General features: G+C 40.5%; 1 protein-coding gene across 1 annotated transcript in view; it reads right to left on the bottom strand.

Moving 5' to 3' along the window:
* THSD7B (thrombospondin type 1 domain containing 7B) overlaps nt 1-19,305 on the bottom strand; it is a 496,247-nt gene that overhangs the window by 21,214 nt on the left and 455,728 nt on the right. The window contains exons 19-20 of the mRNA XM_007057469.3: nt 18,460-18,575; nt 17,742-17,859 (exon numbers count right to left, since the gene is read on the bottom strand). Of these exons, the coding sequence (XP_007057531.2) occupies nt 17,742-17,859; nt 18,460-18,575 (234 nt within the window). The remainder of the gene's footprint in view (nt 1-17,741; nt 17,860-18,459; nt 18,576-19,305) is intronic.

The raw sequence follows: 19,305 nt of genomic DNA, 5'->3' as shown, positions 1-19,305 counted from the left end.
ACTCACAACATGATAATATTGTATCTATGGGTGAGAACACTGCACCAAAATGCAATATCACCATATGCCAATGCAACAGTGGCTGAATGTGAGGCAGTGGGGCCTAGCAGAAAGAGAACTGAACTGGGACTCAGAAGACCTGGGTTCTATCCCTGGCTCTGCCATTGACCTCGCACAAGTCTCTGTGCCTCACTTTCCCCAACTGTAAAACAGGAATAATGATGCTGACCTCCTCTGTACAGCACTATGAATCTATTGACGAATCTATTGACAATCTATTGGGGGGTGGGATAGCTCAGTGGTTTGAGCATTGGCCTGCTAAACCCAAGGTTGTGAGTTCAATCCTTGAGGGGCCCATTTAGGGATCTGGGGCAAAAATTGGGGGTTGGTCCTGCTTTGAGCAGGGGATTGGACTAGACGACCTCCTGAGGTCCCTTCCAACCCAGATATTCTATGATGAAACATGTTACATGAGAGCTAGGTATTATTATTATTACAGGAGATCAACCTGTGATTTCTTTGTGGCTGTCAGTCAGACGACAGAGCAGCTTGTCAGTTAGTATTTCTTCTCTTTCTCTCCCCCCTTCTCTGTCCCAGTGTTCTTTCCCTCCTTCTCTTTCAGTCTCTTTCCTTCTCTCTCCCTGATATTTCTTCCCAAACCTCTTTATCCTCTCAATTGATTTCTCTTCTCTCCAGAGTCATTCTCTCTCTCTTCTTACCCAGTACCTCTCTCTCTCTCTCCTGTAAGTCTATTCCTCTTTTCTCCTTCACCCCTTTCTCCTTCTCTAAGCCACAGTCGTTTCCTCTTTTCCACATCCTTCCTTCCTTAGAATCATTCTCTCTTCTGTGCCTGTGAAGGCCAATCAAACTGAAGCATCAGCTCAGCTTAAGGTCGTGATCCTACATCAGGACCTGCTAGTTTCCTGAAGTCAAAGGGACTCTGTACATGTGCAGGGATTCACCTTAACAGAGCCTCATGCAGGACTGAGATCTCTGGTGTACAGTAGAACCTCAGAGTTACGAACACCAGAGTTATGAACTGGCCAGTCAACCACACACACCTCATTTGGAACCAGAGGTACACAATCAGGTAGAGACCAAAAAAAAAAAATAAAATAAAAGGCAAATAGAGTACAGTACTGTGTTAAATGTACACTACTAAAAAATAAAGGGAAATCGGCATTTTTCTTCTGCATAGTAAAGTTTCAAAGCCGTATTAAGACAAGGTTCAGTTGTAAACTTTTGAAAGAACAGCTATAACATTTTGTTCAGAGTTACAAACATTTCAGAGTTACAAACAGCCTCCATTCCCAAGCTGTTCATAACTCTGAAGTTCTACTATATTTTAATACAAAGTTTAATTCTTGATAATGTAAGTCCTGATATAGCAATGGGTTATTCCCTTCTGTGTTTGTTTTTTAATGCTGTTCGATACAGATATATATATATATATTAATGGACAGAAGCCCATCATCTACTCCTTGTGACTTTACAACTGCTTATAGAAGTGTAGTGGAAAGTATTTTGATTTTTCTTTAATTAAAGCCATCTGAGAGTTCCATCTCTTTCTATGAGGGCTTAGTGACACTGCTGACAAACTAACATACACTGCTGCTATGATGTTCCTCTTTATTGAGTTAATCAATAAAAATAAGGTAGAACATATAATGAATGTTTATATAGGTTTATCATTATTATTAGCTCATTTTGCACCAATAAGTTTTTTTGTATAACTATCTTGGCAAAATATTTGGAGAAAACACTTATCAAGTTGACCCTGAATATGTTTAGTAAATATTCAGTGCTATGGTTAAGTCATATTACTTTAAAACATAATTTTCATATGTTTTCCAAATATATTCCTTGTGCATGTGAACCATTTAATGAAATACATGACTAAATCCTGATGAATTATTAAATATTACAAGCTACACAACTCAGAAGGCAGCATCATTTTTAACATTAAACATTCCAATATCGTTTCATTGCATTTTTAACAAAGGAAATTTGATTTTTATGACCAAATTACATGCAACTTGCTGGAAAATTGCAAGCACTCTAATAGCCATTACTGTCCATAACCACTTTTACAATGTTGATCAAGATCCTATTTATTTTCAGTGAAAACTCCCTAACCCACTGAATGGAAAAGAAAAATTAGGTTACCATTTCAGAAATAATAGAACTGAATACCATTCATTAAAATAACAGCAATCCCATTTCTTACTCCTTTCCTTTCCATACAAAAGTCAGACTCACAGAAAACGGTTCCCTCACAAACTGTTCCAAGTAGAACCCTGGTTACAATTAAAGAGGAGGAAAAAGCCACATGCCGTGCAACCAGGTGACATTTAAAATCATATTATGGACAGAATTTCTGCCTTAGTTTTGAAGGAACTGAAACTGAGAAACAGTAAAAAAGGGTCTCCTTAAGTGATAGATTATGAACACCTGAAATGGACATAAGCAAGGCATGTCCAATGCTAACACTGCAAGTGAAGGAAACACTTAGGGTAAGGTTCGCCCATTAGGATTGCAGTACTGTAGATGTGCTCTGAAACAATGATGGGCCAACACAAATGCATGAAGCAAATGCTCCTGAAATCTGTGGAAGCTTGGAAATGGAGCTGACTCCTTGTTGTAGTTATTATGTATACAGAGCGGCTAATTTTTAACTGTTTGTCTTACAGCCATGCTTAAAAATACAAAAGAAGTCAACCATTGCTAAGAACTGAAGTAATAAATGTCGAGCGAGTGTGATATCTAAAAGATTATGTTTTATTTTGCTGGCGAAAAGCAAACATCTTTAAGAGCTGCCAATTGGCAACCTTGCAAAATGACTGTCTATATGGTCACAGTGCCGTTCTCCTGGTCTGAGCCCTTGTATGCCATTTTTAAACCCATTTTAAGACTATTTTTGGCTGAGTTGTTATCCCCTGGAATTAGGGGTTTGTAACAGAATTCCTCAAAAAGCTTTCGCCAACATCAGTGTATTCAGCTATCACAGAATCATATTTTGTGCAGTGACCCAACCCCATAAGTCCTTGTGGTTAAAAAGCAACTCAGAATTTCAGTGGGTTGAAGCAGGGTCTGCAGGTGGTTTGGGGTCCTGGCAGGATTATTCCCACCAGTACATTTCCTTTGTCCTCTCTAGTTTTGAAAGTATCAGGAAAGAGGGTTGCCACTAATTCTCTTGGAACTGAACATAAATTCAAGTGTCTAAAGACAAAGTGATCCTTTAGCTAACAAAATTTTAATGATTAAAAACCTTTAAACCCCTGAAAAGTACTTGTAACGGTACGGACATTAATGAAGTAATTCATAGACTGATAGATTTTAAGGCCAGAAGGGACCATTATGATCATCTAGTCTGACCTCCTGCACAACGCAGGCCACAGAATCTCACCCACCCACTCCTGCAATAAACCTCTCACCTATGTCTGAGCTATTGAAGTCCTCAAATCGTGGTTTAAAGACTTCAAGGTGCAGAGAATCCTCCAGCAAGTGACCCGTGCCCCACGCTGCAGAGGAAGGCGAAAAACCCCCAAGGCCTCTGCCAATCTGCCCCAGAGGAAAATTCCTTCCCGACCCCAAATATGGTGATCAGCTGAACCCTGAGCATATGGGCAAGATTCACCAGCCAGGCACCCAGGAAAGAATTCTCTGTAGTAACTCAGATCCCACCCCATTTAACATTCCATCACAGGCCATTGGGCCTATTTACCACAAATAGTTAAAGATCAATTCATTGCCAATATCATGTTATCCCATCATACTATCTCCTCCATAAACTTATCGAGTTTAATCTTGAAGCCAGATAGGTCTTTTGCCCCCACTGCTTCCCTTGGAAGGCTATTCCAGAACTTCACTTCTCTGATGGTTAGAAACCTTCATCTAATTTTAAGCCTAAACTTCCCGATGGCCAGTTTATATCCATTTGTTCTTGTGTCCACATTGAGCTTAAATAATTCCTCTCCCTCTCCGATATATTTATAGAGAGCAATCATATCTCCCCTCAACCTTCTTTTGGTTAGGCTAAACAAGCCAAACTCCTTGAGTCTCCTTTCATAAGACAGGTTTTCCATTCCTCGGATCATCCTAGTAGCCCTTCTCTGTACGTGTTCCAGTTTGAATTCATCCTTCTTAAACATGGGAGACCAGAACTGCACACAGTATTCAAGATGAGGTCTCACCAGTGCCTCGTATAACGGTACTAACACCTCCTTATCTCTACTGGAAATACCTCGCCTGATGCATCCCAAGACCGCATTAGCTTTTTTCATGGCCATATCACATTGGCGGCTCATAGTCACTCTGTGATCAACCAATACTCCAAGGTCCTCCTCCTCCTCTGCCATTACTTCTAATTGATGCATCCCCAGCTTATAACTAAAATTCTTGTTATTAATCCCTAAATGCATGACCTTACACTTCTCACTATTAAATTTCATCCTACTACTATTACTCCAGTTTACAAGATCATCCAGATCCTTCTGTATGACACCCCAGTCCGTCTCTAAATTGGCAATACCTCCCAGCTTTGTATCATCCGCAAACTTTATTAGCACACTCCCACTTTTTGTGCCGAGGTCAGTAATAAAAAGATTAAATAAGACTGGTCCCAAAACCGATCCCTGAAGAACTCCACTGGTAACCTCCCTCCAGCCTGACAGTTCACCGTTTCAGTATGACCCACTGTAGTCTCCCCTTCAACCAATTCCTTATCCACCTTTTAATTTTCATATTGATCCCCATCTTTTCCAATTTAACTAATAATTCCCCATGTGGCACCGTATCAAACGCCTGACTGGAATCTAGGTAAATTAGATCCACTGTGTTTCCTTTGTCTAAAAAATCTGTTACTTTCTCAAAGAAGAAATTCAGGTTGGTTTGGCATGATCTACCTTTTGTAAAACCATGTTGTATTTTGTCCCATTTATCATTGACCTCAATGTCCTTAACTACTTTCTCCTTCAAAATTTTTTCCAAGACCTTGCATACTACAGATGTCAAACTAACAGGCCTGTAGTTACCCAGATCACTTTTTTCCCCATTCTTAAAAATAGGAACTATGTTAGCAAATCTCCAGTCATACGGTACAACCCCTGAATTTACAGATTAATTAAAAATTCTTGCTAATGGGCTTGCAATTTCATGTGCCAGTTCCTTTAATATTCTTGGATGAAGATTATCTGGGTCCCACGATTTAGTGCCATTAAGATGTTCGAGTTTGGCTTCTACCTCGGATGTGGTAATATCTACCTCCATGTCCTCATTCCCATTTGTCATCCTACCATTATCCCTAAGCTCCTCATTAGCCTCATTAAAGACTGAGGCAAAGTATTTGTTTAGATATTGGGCCATGCTAGATTATCCTTAACCTCCACTCCATCCTCAGTGTTTAGCAGTCCCACTTCTTCTTTCTTTATTTTCTTCTTATTTATATGGCTATAGAAGCTTTTACTATTGGTTTTAATTCCCTTTGCAAGGTCCAACTCTACTTGACTTTTAGCCTTTCTCATTTTATCCCTACATGTTCTGACCTCAATAAGGTAGCTTTCCTTGCTGATCCCTCCCATCTTCCACTCCCTGTATACTTTCTGCTTTTTCTTAATCACCTCTCTGAGATGCTTGCTCATCCAGCTTGGTCCACAACTCCTGCCTATGAATTTTTTCCCCTTTCTTGGGATGCAGGCTTCTGATAGCTTCTGCAGCTTTGACCTAAAGTAATCCCAGGTCTCCTCTGCCTTTAGATCCATAAATTCTTCAGTCCAATCCACTTCCCTAACCATAGGGGGGAGGGATAACTCAGTGGTTTGAGCATTGGCCTGCTAAACCCAGGGTTGTGAGTTCAATCCTTGAGGGGGGCCATTTAGGGATCTGGGGCAAAAATTGGGGATTGGTCCTGCTTTGAGCAGGGGGTTGGACTAGATCACCTCCTGAGGTCCCTTCTGACCCTGATATTCTATTCTATGATACTTTCCTTAATTTTTGAAAGTCAGCCCTTTTGAAATCAAAAACTCTAGTTGCAGATTTATTTTTGTTTATCCTTATGTTCAGTTTGAACTGAATTAGCTCATGATCACTTGAACCAAGGTTGTCCCCTACAACCATTTCTTCTATGAGGTCCTCATTACTCACCAAAACCAAATCTAAAATGGCATCCCCTCTAGTCAGTTCAGCAACTACTTGATGAAGGAATCCATCAGCTATCGCATCTAGGAAAATCTGAGCCCTATTATTATTACTAGCAGTTGTCCTCCAGTCTATATCTGGGAAGTTAAAGTCTCCCATGATAACGCAGTTTCCATTAGTATTTACTTAATTAAAAACTGTAAAGAGGGCTCTATCCATATCTAAATTAGATCCCGGCGGTCTATAGCACACTCCAAGCACTATCACAGGGGAGGCTCTAGTAGTTTTCTTCCCCAGTGTGATTTTTGCCCAGATGGACTCTGTCTTATCCATTCTGTTGCTTCTTATTTCTTTACATTCTACCTCATCATTGATATAAAATGCGATTCCACCACCTTTACCTTTATTTCTGTCTTTCCTAAAGAGCACATACCCTTCAATAGCTGTAGTCCAGTCATGACTACTATTCCACCATGTTTCTGTTATCCCTATAATATCTGGTTTCACTTCCTGCACCAATAGCTCTAGTTCCTCCATTTTGTTACCTAGGCTCCTTGCACTGTGTACAATTTGGTGTAATTTGCTTTTATCTGTGCTGAGATTGGCATTTTTTTGGCAAAATTAAAATTGACTTGCAATTGAAAACTTTCATTTTTAAGAACAAAAATGTCAGATAGCCTAGTTGTTGCATGACATGAAATATTTTATGCAAGACATTTAGCTCACCAATAAACTACAAAATCACAGGATCCACCTGAACTTGATCCATCTTTGCTATCTCCTTTCTCATGATGCTGTAAATAAATCATTGCAAAATAAAAGGAGTAGCTCAGTGCTGAAAGGGCATTTTCCCCTGGGAGTATGCACTGAAGTGGATTCCTTAAAGCTCTGATTCTCTCTCTGTCTACATACACTAGTCAGGTGGTCAGCAGCAACTCAAGTGGAAGAAACTTTCAAAAAGTTATTTACTTTGTAGATATCTCATTGATAGAGACTGTTATCTTCATAGGTTTGAAATGAACTTTCTCCCTGTACAATCTCTGGACTGGAAGTGGCAGTGTAAAATCTCTATTGGTTCTTGTATCTCTGTGAACAAACTGAATTTCTCTTTCATCTGCTACATCCTATTAAATGATCTGAAAATGCAGAGATAAAGGCTGCTGAACAATGAAAGTGTGAAGTGCCTCTTCACTTCCCTCAAACCTGTCAAAAGTTCTGTAAGAGAAGATTGCTGGGCTTATTGTTGCTTATTACTGCAAATTTTCTTTTGGAACTATGACTATATTTTTTCACCACAGGAGAACACTTTTACAATCAAAGAGCCTCCTCCCTTTCCTCGCCTTCCAACCCCACAGAGCAAAATATGACATCGGTGGAAACCAAGATGCCTAAAATATCTGCCAAAGTTAATTCCAGACCACCTTGCCAGAAATGTTGATATCTGTTTACTGAGGCCTTGAGCTATTGCCGACTTTTGTATTCCTTATCAAGCAAGTAGAGCAGAGCAGAGCAGTGAGAGGATGGCTTCATGCTTCACGTCAGTTAATCTGGCTGAAATAGGATTATGGAGACCAGGCTAAGCAAGAAAGAAGGGAAGAAGAATAAACCCATACAGCCTTGGTCCACTTAAAAAGCATTTGCACTACCAATGACCCAGCATGACCTGCAGTTTAAATAGCATTGTTTAAACAAACAGCTAAGTCCCCATGACCTCATGTCAGAAAAGGTTGGTTTTAGTGTCTTCTTTTTCAGCACTTCTATCAGGCCAGGTCTTGGTTAGTTTTCTGACCTGGTAAGAAAACAATCCTTTTGCAACCTTATGAAACTTTTGAGGCAAAACCACAAAGGGTTCATCAGATATTCATTTCCTTACCAAAGAGAATATGTATTTGCTGGAGTTTTCCCTCAATAAGTGTCTTTCCAATACCTTTGGTAGGCCTTTGGGTCAGGACCTCAGAGCACTATCCATTAGCTATAGTATTATAAATCTTTGTACTGCAGTTCTGCAGTAAGTATGAGGACTTTCAGCATATAAAACAAAGTCAGCCTACAGCGCTAAACAGCATCCATAACAGAAACTGCTGAAAGCTATAGCTGTAACAGGCAAATATAATTTATTTCTATGCCTTACTAGGCTTGGCCAAGGCAGGAAAGAGAGATACACTCCATTGATCATCAGTTATAAAAATCAATATGCTCCCCTTTTGCTGCTATACACCACAGCCACACTCGAAGCAACACACATGCCACATACATTAAAAATATGATTTGGTGTCGCTGTGTATTGTTTCATAACATCAAACCTGAACAGAATCCAATAGGGCACTCCTACAGTCCATTAAAATATATCACAGCAGAATAATTTACTGTAAGAGATGGGCAGAATAAAAGTGTTAGCGATGTTATTAAGTGACATTAAACAATAAATGCATCAACAGTAAACGCTGATCTCATCAACAGTATTTCTGTTTTTCCCTTTTACAGTAACTTATGTTTCCTGAGCAGGCACTTCACTAACTCTGAGCTAAGTCAGAGAAACAGATTCTTTTAGTATCTGTATTAGTATATTAGTGTATTAGTATAGTATTAGTTTTGACTCTCAGATACTAAATAGGAGTGAGAGAGCAGTTTTAGCAGCAGTATATGTGGTTTATCTGTCATTGATTATTTTTGAGGAGTGTGCAACTTATTATTTGGCAAATGAGACTCAGGACAATGGCAACAATAGTTTCCTTTGTTTATTGTTATCCTTTGCTGTTTTAAGTCTAATTTATGGCTCAGTCCTGTTCCCACTAAAGTCAATGCAAAACTTCCATTATTTTCAAAGGAACAAGATCATCTTACGCTGTAAGATGCTCGGAATAGGGACCTGTCATTTTATTTGTCCGAAAAATGAAATGAACAATTATGAAGCCATATAATGATCATTATTATAATACAGGACAAAGTAACTAAAATTGAGACGCCTCAAATTACGCTGCTGGAGGCATATACAGGCAGAATTAGATAAGCACAGCATCTGTATCACAGTTGACCTTCAGCAATATACCAATTTACATAAGATAGGATGGTCTTAGTTTTTAATCAAGATCTCAGACTGAATTTCATTTCTATAAACCTTTGCCCAGCACATTTCTGTAACCACAGCCCTTTGAAGAGGTTCTTCAGTTCTCAGAGGGCAAAACAGGCTAATGTCTACCTGCCCCGATTTTCTGTAACTGGAGTGGGGCCAAGGACAGGAAAGGGGATGGCTGCAGTGGAGACTGTACTCCACAGGGGCCTTCTCTAGTGGAATCTTGTGCAGGACTGGGGCTTAAAAGTTTAGTTACTATATAATAATTCTACCCTGGATCTTTGCAAGCCTCCTCCTGGTATCCACGGAAGAGCTGCTGTGGATCAAGGAGACTATACAGCCCAAGTTTTAGACCCAGCCTGGACAACATATTTATCAGTGTAATTTGGCCTCCTCTTCAGAATTAGTTTGAGACTCCTGCTGTAAGCGGAACACTTTAACCAATGCATGCAGCATTCCTACTTTTAGGATCAGATTTAGCAGTTGCACAGAGCTCTGTTATAAAATTGAAGGATAAGCCCCTTATATGATCCTAAATCCCTGATGGCTGCAAATGTCAGGACAGATATCATGGGTTCTCACTGGGGACTGCATCCAGGATCTCCAGTTCTAAAACCATGATCCTCTACAGCTTGAGCTAAAGAAGTAAAACAATGGTTACTTACCGTGCAGTAACTGTTGTTCTTCGAGAGGTGTTGTGCACATGTACATTCTACTATAGGTGTGTGCATGCCCAGAGCCATAATGAGTAGAGAAAAGTATATGCAGATGACCAAGTTGCCACCTTGCACATATCAGCAATTGGGACTTTCCTGAAGAATCCTGATGTAATGAACTGAATGAATCCTGGTGGAATAAGCAGTTACTCTTGATGGAGGAGAGACATTAGCAAGGTCATACCAGAGCTTGATACAGTCAGGGACCCAATATGAGATTTGCTGAGATGACACTGATTGACCCTTAATTCTTGCTGTATAGATTACAAAGAGCCATTTTGTTGTCCCAAAGGATCTACTACAGTCGAAGAAAAGCCACAGCTGAACGAACATCCAAGGTATGAAGAGCCTCCACAGCCTTAGATGAATCAGGTTTTAGGAAAGACAAGTGAAGATTAATTGTTTAATTTAGGCGGAAAGCTGACACTACCTTGGGCATAAACATAGGATGTGGCCTAAGGGCAACATCGTCCTTATTAAAAAAAACAGTAAAAGGAGGGTCAGCAAAAGCAGCTTCAAGCTCTGAAATCCTCCACCAGAAGTGCTTTTCACCAAAAGTACTGTCTGCCTTGGCAATAAAGATAATGCAGTTGTGGCCATAGGCTCAAATTAAGTTCCTATTAGTTTGAAGAGAACTAGATTCAAATCCCATACAGGTACCGGATCAGACACAGAAGGGTAAACATTGACCAGTCCCTTTAAAAACTTAAGAAACAGGAGGATGAGAAAATATGGCAAAACTATCTACTGGCAGATGTAATGCAGAAATAGAAGTGAATACTGCCTGGACCATGCCTGTGCAATGAGGATTAGTGATGTTTTGTTTTGTTTCAGCTTCCTGAGGACCCTCGGAATGAGAGGAACTGGAAAGAATGTATATAAAAGCTGACTGAACCAGGGAAGTAGAAAAGCACCTGTGATGTAACCCAGGCTGCAATCCGCCCTCAAGCAAATCTCATATTTGCTGTTGAGGTTTGTTGCAAACATATCTATTGTTGGGTACCCCTAATGGTGGAAAACCTGGAGAAGAACATCCGGCCTAATTGACTACTCATGATGGTCTATGAAAACCCTGCTGAAGGAATCTGCTAGAGTGCTCCTCACTTCTGGAAGATGGAAGGCCTTCAGGGACACTTTGTGACAAACACACAGATGCTACAGGAGACTAGCCTTCTGGCACAATTTAGATGACCTTGCCCCTCCCTGCTTGTTCATTTGTTTAGATGACCTTGCCCCTCCCAGTATTGTCCATGAGAACTTGAATCATCTGATTCTTGATGGTGGGCATAAATATTTTGCAGGGATGACATATGGCCCTAAACTCCAGTATGGTTATATGGGGGAAATTTTCCTGAGGTGGCCAAATATCTTGAGCCTGAAATTGACTGAGATGGACCCCCAGCCTTTTGTAGATGCATCTCTAGCCAGAGTCATTGATGGTTCTGGGGACACAAACAGAATTCCCTTGTGTACATTTACCAATCAGAGACTGAAGCACCCATGCAGGTACACAAATCCACATGTCCAGAGGATGCCTACAATGTTGATATACCAAATGAAGCCAAGCCTGCAGACAGCAGAAGTGAAGTCTGGCATGTAGTGTTACATACATGCACAAGGCCATGTGTCTGAGAAGCTGAATGCGGGCTCATATGATAATTGTTGGATAGCTTTCTGAAAGGAAGGTTATAGATTGGAACTGTTCCTGTGGAAGATAAGCCGTGGCTGTTCCAGTGTAGAAATCTGCTCCTATAAAAATTATGCCCTGAGTTTATTGTAACTGTGATTTGTCCAATTTTATTTTCAGGCCAAGAAGGAAGAACATCAGCCTGATTACTAGGACACTGTTCCGGACATGATTGCTTAATACTGCTTGAACTGGCCAATTGTCCACATATATTTGAATCCCAAAAAACTGCTGTCATGTACTTGGTGAAAACTCTTGGGGCTCAAAACAAGCCGAAAGGAAGCACTGTGTACTGGCAGTGGTTGGTGTCTACCACAAATTGATGGTACTTCCTGGGGGAAGGAGGTATTGCCATGTGGAAGTGACTTGAACTTGATTTTCTTGATGAATTTGTTCAGCTTTCTTACATCTAGGATGGGGCAGAAGCCACCAGATTTCTTTGGGACCAGGAAGTACCGGTAATAAAATCCTTTCCTTCTGTGTTGATAAGGAACTTCCTCTATTGCTCCCAAGTCTAGAAGAGACCACAGCTCTTGAAATAACAAGAGCTTCTTGTGAGAAGAGTCCAGAAAAGCGATGGGGAAGGTGGGTTGGGAAAAGGGAGCGAGACGAACTGGATTACATATCCCTCCTTTACTGTACCAAGTATCCATTTGCCTAGCCTGATGTTCTGCAAAGCACATTAAAAAAGGGACAGGCGTAATCAAAAGGCAGGAGATACATCGGTGTGCCATCCTCAATCGTACAGTCAAAATGACTTTGAGATAGCACTTGTCTTGTGGGAAGGGCCCGCCTCAGTGGAAGATGGCTGGTGACATTGAGAACTTCTTGATCTTCTCTTAGGCCTGGTCTACACTGGGGAGGGTGGGGAATCGATCTAAGATACGCAACTTCAGTTACGAGAATAGCGTACCTGAAGTAGACGTATCCTAGATCGACTTAGAATCGCTTACTTCGCATCCTTGCGGCGCGGGATCAACAGCTGCCACTCCACCATCGACTGCTTCCTCCTCTCGCCGTGGTGGAGTTCCGGAGTCGACGGCAGAGCGATCGGGGATCAATTTATCGCATCTACACTAGACGCGATAAATCGATCCCCGATAGATCGATTACTACCCACCGATCTGGCGGGTAGTGTAGATGTGGCCTTAGGTTCTCTGATGGAACAATGGTCTCAAGTAGAGGTGTGATTTAAATAGTTTTCTTTTAGTAGCAGGAATGTAGCTCTCAAGAAGCGAAGTGTTGCACAAGAGTCCTTCACATGTCATCTGTCCTGGCGGAGAACACTTAGAGCCTTCAAAGGGTAAATCATCAATTGTATTCTGCAGCTCTTTTGGAACGCTGGAAGCCTGGAGACAGGATGAACATCTCATGGACACAGCAGTGGTGACAGAATGTGAGTCAGTGTCAGTGGCATGTATTGCTGCCTGAAGAGATATATAAGGGTAAGATGATCCTCAGAAACTACAGCTAGAAACTGTTCCCTATATTCTTCAGCAACTTTTCAGCAAACTTTGAGATGGCTGAATAATTAAGAAAATTATATTTAGGGAAAATTGATGATTCTCATTTGAAGTATGGCAGTGGAATAAGCTTTACAACCCAGGGGTGGCCTTAGATTGAGACTGTCAGGACTGCTCATTAGTGATTGCGACCGCTAGAGAATCAGGAAGTGGGTGGATAAAGAAATAACCAAAGTCTTGTGGAGGGATTTGGTAACATCTATCCACCTTCTTCACCATAAGAGGTATAGAGGCTGGAGTCTACTGTAAAATCATCACTGGATTTAGAAGTGCTTTATTGATAGGAAGGGCAACACTTCCTGAAACAGCAGTCTGTAAAATGTCCAGGAAAGCGTGCGAGTTCTCTTGCAAAATTTCTGCTTGGACTCCTAGAGAAGTAGCCATCCTTCTCATAAGGTCTTGAAAAAAAGACTTAAAGTCCTCTGGGGGAGGAGATGTCGACTACGGGCTAACTCCTTCATCTGGTGGAGATGAAGATATTTGAGAAGCAACATTAAGTGACCCCTCCAATAATTCTCCCTCCTTCATGGGATCCAGTACAGGACATTGAAGAATGATAGCAGGATTTCTGAGCAGATGAGTCCTGCACTACACAAGCAGGAGATTTCCTTCTAGAAAGTGTGTGAGATGAAGGACTAGAGTCTCTCACAGGCATCCCATAGAGGAAATGGCATAGACAGACCCATCCACAGCAGAGGACACCATGTTGGAGCTTTCCTGTAAGGAACTCAATGCACTTTAAGACAGGCGTCTGAAGACCTGTAAGAAGATCTGAAACACCTGGATGGAGAAATAGTTTCCTCCCTTTCAGAGTCTGAAGAGAAAACGGAAATGTCCTCAGAATAGGGAGATGCAATTGTCGTCAGGGTTCTAGGTGGTCCAGGCATTGGAGAGAGACAATGTTCAAAACCACACATCTGTTGCGGTGGTTGGAAGTTGATGGTACTGGTGGTACCAGTAAAACCTCAGACTGTGGCAATGGCGCCAGGCGTATCGTCTATGCCAGCAGTGCAGACACAATCTCTGAGTGCACTGTCAGTGTCAGACGTGTCAATGGTGCATGTATGAGAGAATGCATCAACAGTGCTGAGCGTATGGTTGGTGCTGACAGTGCTAGTATGATCACTGAGTATGCTGACGACTCAGGCTGTGACAGTATAGTCTCAGTGTCAGTGGTGCTGGGTACATAGATGGAGGGAGCAGTAGAATCAGCTGTATCAAGGGGAGAATTAGGTAAGAAAAAACAAAGTAGTTCTCCTATGGATAAGAAGGCCTGTGGAGTTGGAGGCACTGGAGGTGAGTGTACTGAGCTGATGGTGCTGGCAGGGCTGATGCAGACTGAATTGGCTGACGAGAGGCACTGGTAAAGGCACCAGTCTCAGCGGCCCCAAGAGAGCCAGAGTCCATGGTGCCTCCTCAGATGGAGTGGGTGAATGCTTAGGTTTTTGGGGCTTCGAACCAGTACCAGAGGACCTAGAAGATTTACTTGGAGACCAAGTCTTAGAGTTTCTGCTAGGGTCAGGATGTCTAGACACTTTGAGTCTGAGGGATAAGATGACTTTTTTCACCCAGCTTGTGCTTCAAGTGAGAAGCAGCTGGAGGGGCACTTCAGGATGAATCATAGTTCTCTGTATCTCAGTCAGGGCCTGGTTCAGATGCAGGTCACATTGCCTCCATCATGAGGTGAATCTTCAGGCAACTGTCCCTCTGCTTTTTAGTCCTGGTGGGGAAGGAGGTACAAATGGAACATTTGCCCCTCACATATCCCTCACTTAAACAACTGATGTGCTGTCTGTGACAATGAAAACAGTCCTGCACGTAGCACACTGTTTAAACCCCAGGGATTTTTTCATAATAAATCTCTCAGGGAAACTGCTAAACTACAGCTGCCTAAGTAAACTATTAAACATCAACTAAATATATTCAGAAATGCTGTCTAACCTGGCTCACCAAAGCAAAGCTACAGGGAGCTCAAATCATCATTCTGGGTAGTGAGAAGGAACTGAGAAGGAGCTGGTGGACACGTCCCATTTATGCCCTCACACAAGAGCATGAGAGCAGGGATGTGTGCACTGGCTAGTGGCATTCCTGGCAAAAATCTCCGACAATCGAGCAGGGCGAACACACACCTGCAGAGGAATGTACATATGCACAGCCACTTGAAGGAGAACTTCTCTGTCTGGTAGCTATAGTAAACTTGTATCCTCTTGAATTAAAATGGGACTCATAACATATACTGAGTTATATTGAATTCAGTTATACAAACTTGACAGTATGGCTCAACTAACCTTAACGAGACTTGGAATGTACAATATCTTACGCATGTAAGATATACTTGGTATATATACATACTGGGTCAGACCCATGGTCCAGTTTCCAATCTTTTGACAGTGGACAGTGCCAGATGCTTCAGAGGGAATGAACAGAAGAGGGCAATTTATCAAGTGATCATCCCCTGTCATCCAGTTCCAGCTTCTGGCAGACAGACATTTAGGGACACCCAGATCATGGGGTTGCATTCCTGGCCATCTTGGCTAATAGCCCTAGATGGACCAATCTACCATGAATATATCTAATTCTTTTTTTAATCCAGTTATACTTTTGGCCTTCACAACATCCCCTGGCAACAAATTCCACAGGATGACTATGCATTATGTGAAGTACTAACTTATGTTTGTTTTAAACATACAGCCTGCCTATTAATTTCATTGGGTGATCTCTGGTTCTTGCATTAGATGAAGAGGTAAACAACACTTCCCTATTAGCTTTCTCCTCAACATTCATGATTTTATAGCCCTCCTTAGTCACTTCTTTTCCAAGCTGAAAAGTCCTAGCCTTTTAATCTCTTCTCATATGGTACCTGTTCCATACCTCTAATAATTTTTGTTGCCTTTCCTTAGTTGATCTAATAACATGAGAATTAAGTCTCAAAAAAGTTTTTTTTTAAAAAATACAGCTTGGAATTAATATTCTTAGCATGTTGGTTGTTAAATAATATATATGAATTGTTCATTTATGTTACAGGAGTACTATTTTACTGAACTGATGAAAACTCAATAGACAAAGAACATGATTAATCCAAATATTAATCTTTGATCATTTCTATTACATGCTTTGATCTCTGCAATCCAGCTAAAAAAAAAACCTCTCCACAGAAGCTATCAATCTGTTTTGTCTTTGCCCTCAAATAAATTGGACTATGGACAATTAGAAATTAACGCATATCAGAAGCTTTGAAAATTATGTTGCAGATCTATTTTAAATAAAACCTACAGTACTTCTCTTCAACTGACCTCTCCAAGGATTTGAAAAACTATGCAAGACTAGATAAGGCCCTAATCCTGTAACTTGTTTTGTGTGGGTGGACATCTATACCTGAAGTAACTGGGGCTCTACACAAATACAGGGACCTGTGCTCACATACTAAGCTACAGAACTGGGGTCTAAGGAAGTATCATAGAATCCTAGAATATTAGAGTTGGAAGAGACCTCAGGAGGTCATCTAGTCCAATCCCCTGCTCAAAGCAGGACCAACACCAACTAAATCATCCCAGCCAAGGCTTTGTTAAGCTGGGCCTTAAAAGCCTCTAAGGATGGAGATTCCACCACCTCCCTAGGTAATCCATTCCAGTGCTTCACCACCCTTCTAGTGAAATAGTGTTTCCTAATATCCAACCTAGACCTCCCCCTCTGCAACGTGAGACCATTGCTTCTTGTTCTTCCATCTGCCACCACTGAGAACAGCTGAGCTCCATCTTCTTTGGAACCCCCTTCAGGTAATTGAAGGCTGCTATCAAATCCCCCCTCACTCTTCTCTTCTGCAGACTAAATAACCCCAGTTCCCACGGTCTCTTCTCGTAAGTCATGTGCCCCAGCCCCCTAATCATTTTCATTGCCCTCCGCTGGACTCTCTTCAATTTATCCATATCCCTTTTGTCGTGGAGGGACCAAAACTGGATGCAATACTCACCAGTGTCAAACAGTGAAGTACTATTTACATTTTTTTTTAATTCTTAAGATGATAAATAATTATTTTAATCATAGTAAGGTTAACTGTGCTGAAATTTTGAATCCTGAAATATACAATAAAGCACAAGAGAGGAACTACATTAAAAAGATATCCTGAATACTCTCATCAGCTTTCCTTTTCCACAACATAAATCCTACCAATAACTCTATGTAAAAATTTATTTTCAACTATGACTGAATTTTCAGATTTTGGAATGAATTAGTTAGATGATTCTTTGTATGCAAGTCTGTTTTCTAAATTGCATTTTTCATGGGTGGGTAATTCAAAAACAGTCGGATGGATTTTTACCAAATGTAAGAAAACAAAGAAAAGTCCTTACATCTATTAAAAAACCTGAAAAAATGTCAGCAGATCTCATTTTCTAATGATTTACTAGATGTTTAAGTGATTATCATGCTTTTAAAATTGGCATATAAATTTATGTTGCTCTTTATTATTATTTATATTACTGTCTTTACATGTCCTATGGATTGCATTAACGTCTGCAGGATTGGGGATGTATTTGTGTTCTTTACCAAACATAAACATTCCAAAGATTGCAGATAAAATGTGACAATAGTCTTAGAAACAAACTTACCTCCAATGCCGCAAGTGTTTGAACATTCTGACCAGGCTGACCATTTGGAAAGCTGACAGTTTACAGCACATTCCACAAGGCAATGAATGCTCAATTTTTCAGGTTTTTCCAAGTTTAACTGTATATATATATATAAAAAAAAACAACCTAAAATGTCACTTTGCTATTGCTGGTCATAAAATTAGAAAACTGAAAATTCATAGTGACTAAAGTGATACTCCCAAGGTCACCATTTACAGGGAGATTTTTCAGCAGTAATAATAGCTTACATTTTTATGACATTTTACATCTCAAAGGCTCCCCAGACCCTTGCAAACTTTGGGCCCCATTCTGCAAATCATTATTCACATGACTTCAAAAGGACATAATCCTTTACTCATTGACTGCTTGTAAATAGGGTCTGTAGGACAGAGTTCTATACACATACAGACATTACTCCATCATTGAAATCCTCCTTTAGGGTAGAAAGAAGAAGCTAGATGACTAATCAGTGCACATTATTATTCTGGTACTCTTGTTATATTTTGGTTCCTGAAAACTTCTGACCCTAGCTAAATCCAATATTGATCATAGCAACTTATCTATGCCAGGTAAATAGCAAAGCTATTCAAAGCTCCAGGTGACAGCTTGGTGTAGAGGTTAGAGTACCGTAATTTCCAAAAGAACTGAGTTGTATGTTAGACATTAAGACTTTCTTTAGTGTATTTATAAACTTCACCTGCTCACAGTAGTTCATATTCACTGATTTTCCATCACTGCGCATACAGCTCAAAAGACGTCTCCGAATCCCTTGTCCACAGGTCGCATTTTCACTTAGCTGACATGTACTCCAATCTAAAGATATAGTGTAACTGCATTTAGTACAGCAAAGCATCATTGTACTTCATTTTTATCTTGAATTACAAAGTGAGTTAGTTATCTTCATTTAACTGTGGGACTTTAGAAGGTGAAGAACAAGGCAGATAAAAGGAAGTTATTCTTAAAGATTCTTAAAGAGTCTTAAAGACTCTTAAAGAATTCTTAATTCTTAAAAATTAAAGAAAATAAGCAAGTCTGAATGGGGAAATTCACTATCATATCTCTAATGTCCCTTAAAAAAAGGCAACACATCAGAATATGTCAAAAACTGTTTAATACTGATTCAGTGTAGCGTTTGAAAACAGTTGGCACATGCAGAAGGCCACCTCTTGCTTTTTTTTAGCTGTCTTCAACTGTGTGTTAAGCTCCTACAGTCAGTCTTGATTGTCACTGTGTCCTTCCAAAATTTTGTGAAAAAGGAAGTCACACAAAAGTGAGCTTTTAAAAAAATAAGGATGAAAGAAAAAAATAATGTTACACCCTTGAAAATCATGAACAATCCGAAGTGTGGTTCTGCTCTGTAAAGTGACCCTCCGAAAAAGGATATTATGAGGTTTCATGTCTGTCGCTCAATGGCTTCCAGTTCAAATGCATTTCAATGATATGAAGAAATGTCACCTTTTCTAACTGGTAACCCTACAAACTTAGTCTAGGATCTGAAAGTTAAGATGGGTACTGTCCACATGTATCGGCACTAGCTGAATTG

The sequence above is a fragment of the Chelonia mydas genome, chromosome 11 (genome assembly GCF_015237465.2).
Source record: "Chelonia mydas isolate rCheMyd1 chromosome 11, rCheMyd1.pri.v2, whole genome shotgun sequence".
Lineage (NCBI taxonomy): Eukaryota > Metazoa > Chordata > Testudines > Cheloniidae > Chelonia > Chelonia mydas.
Note: the sequence above shows the minus strand (reverse complement) of the source record. Positions and strands in the feature narration are given on the sequence as shown.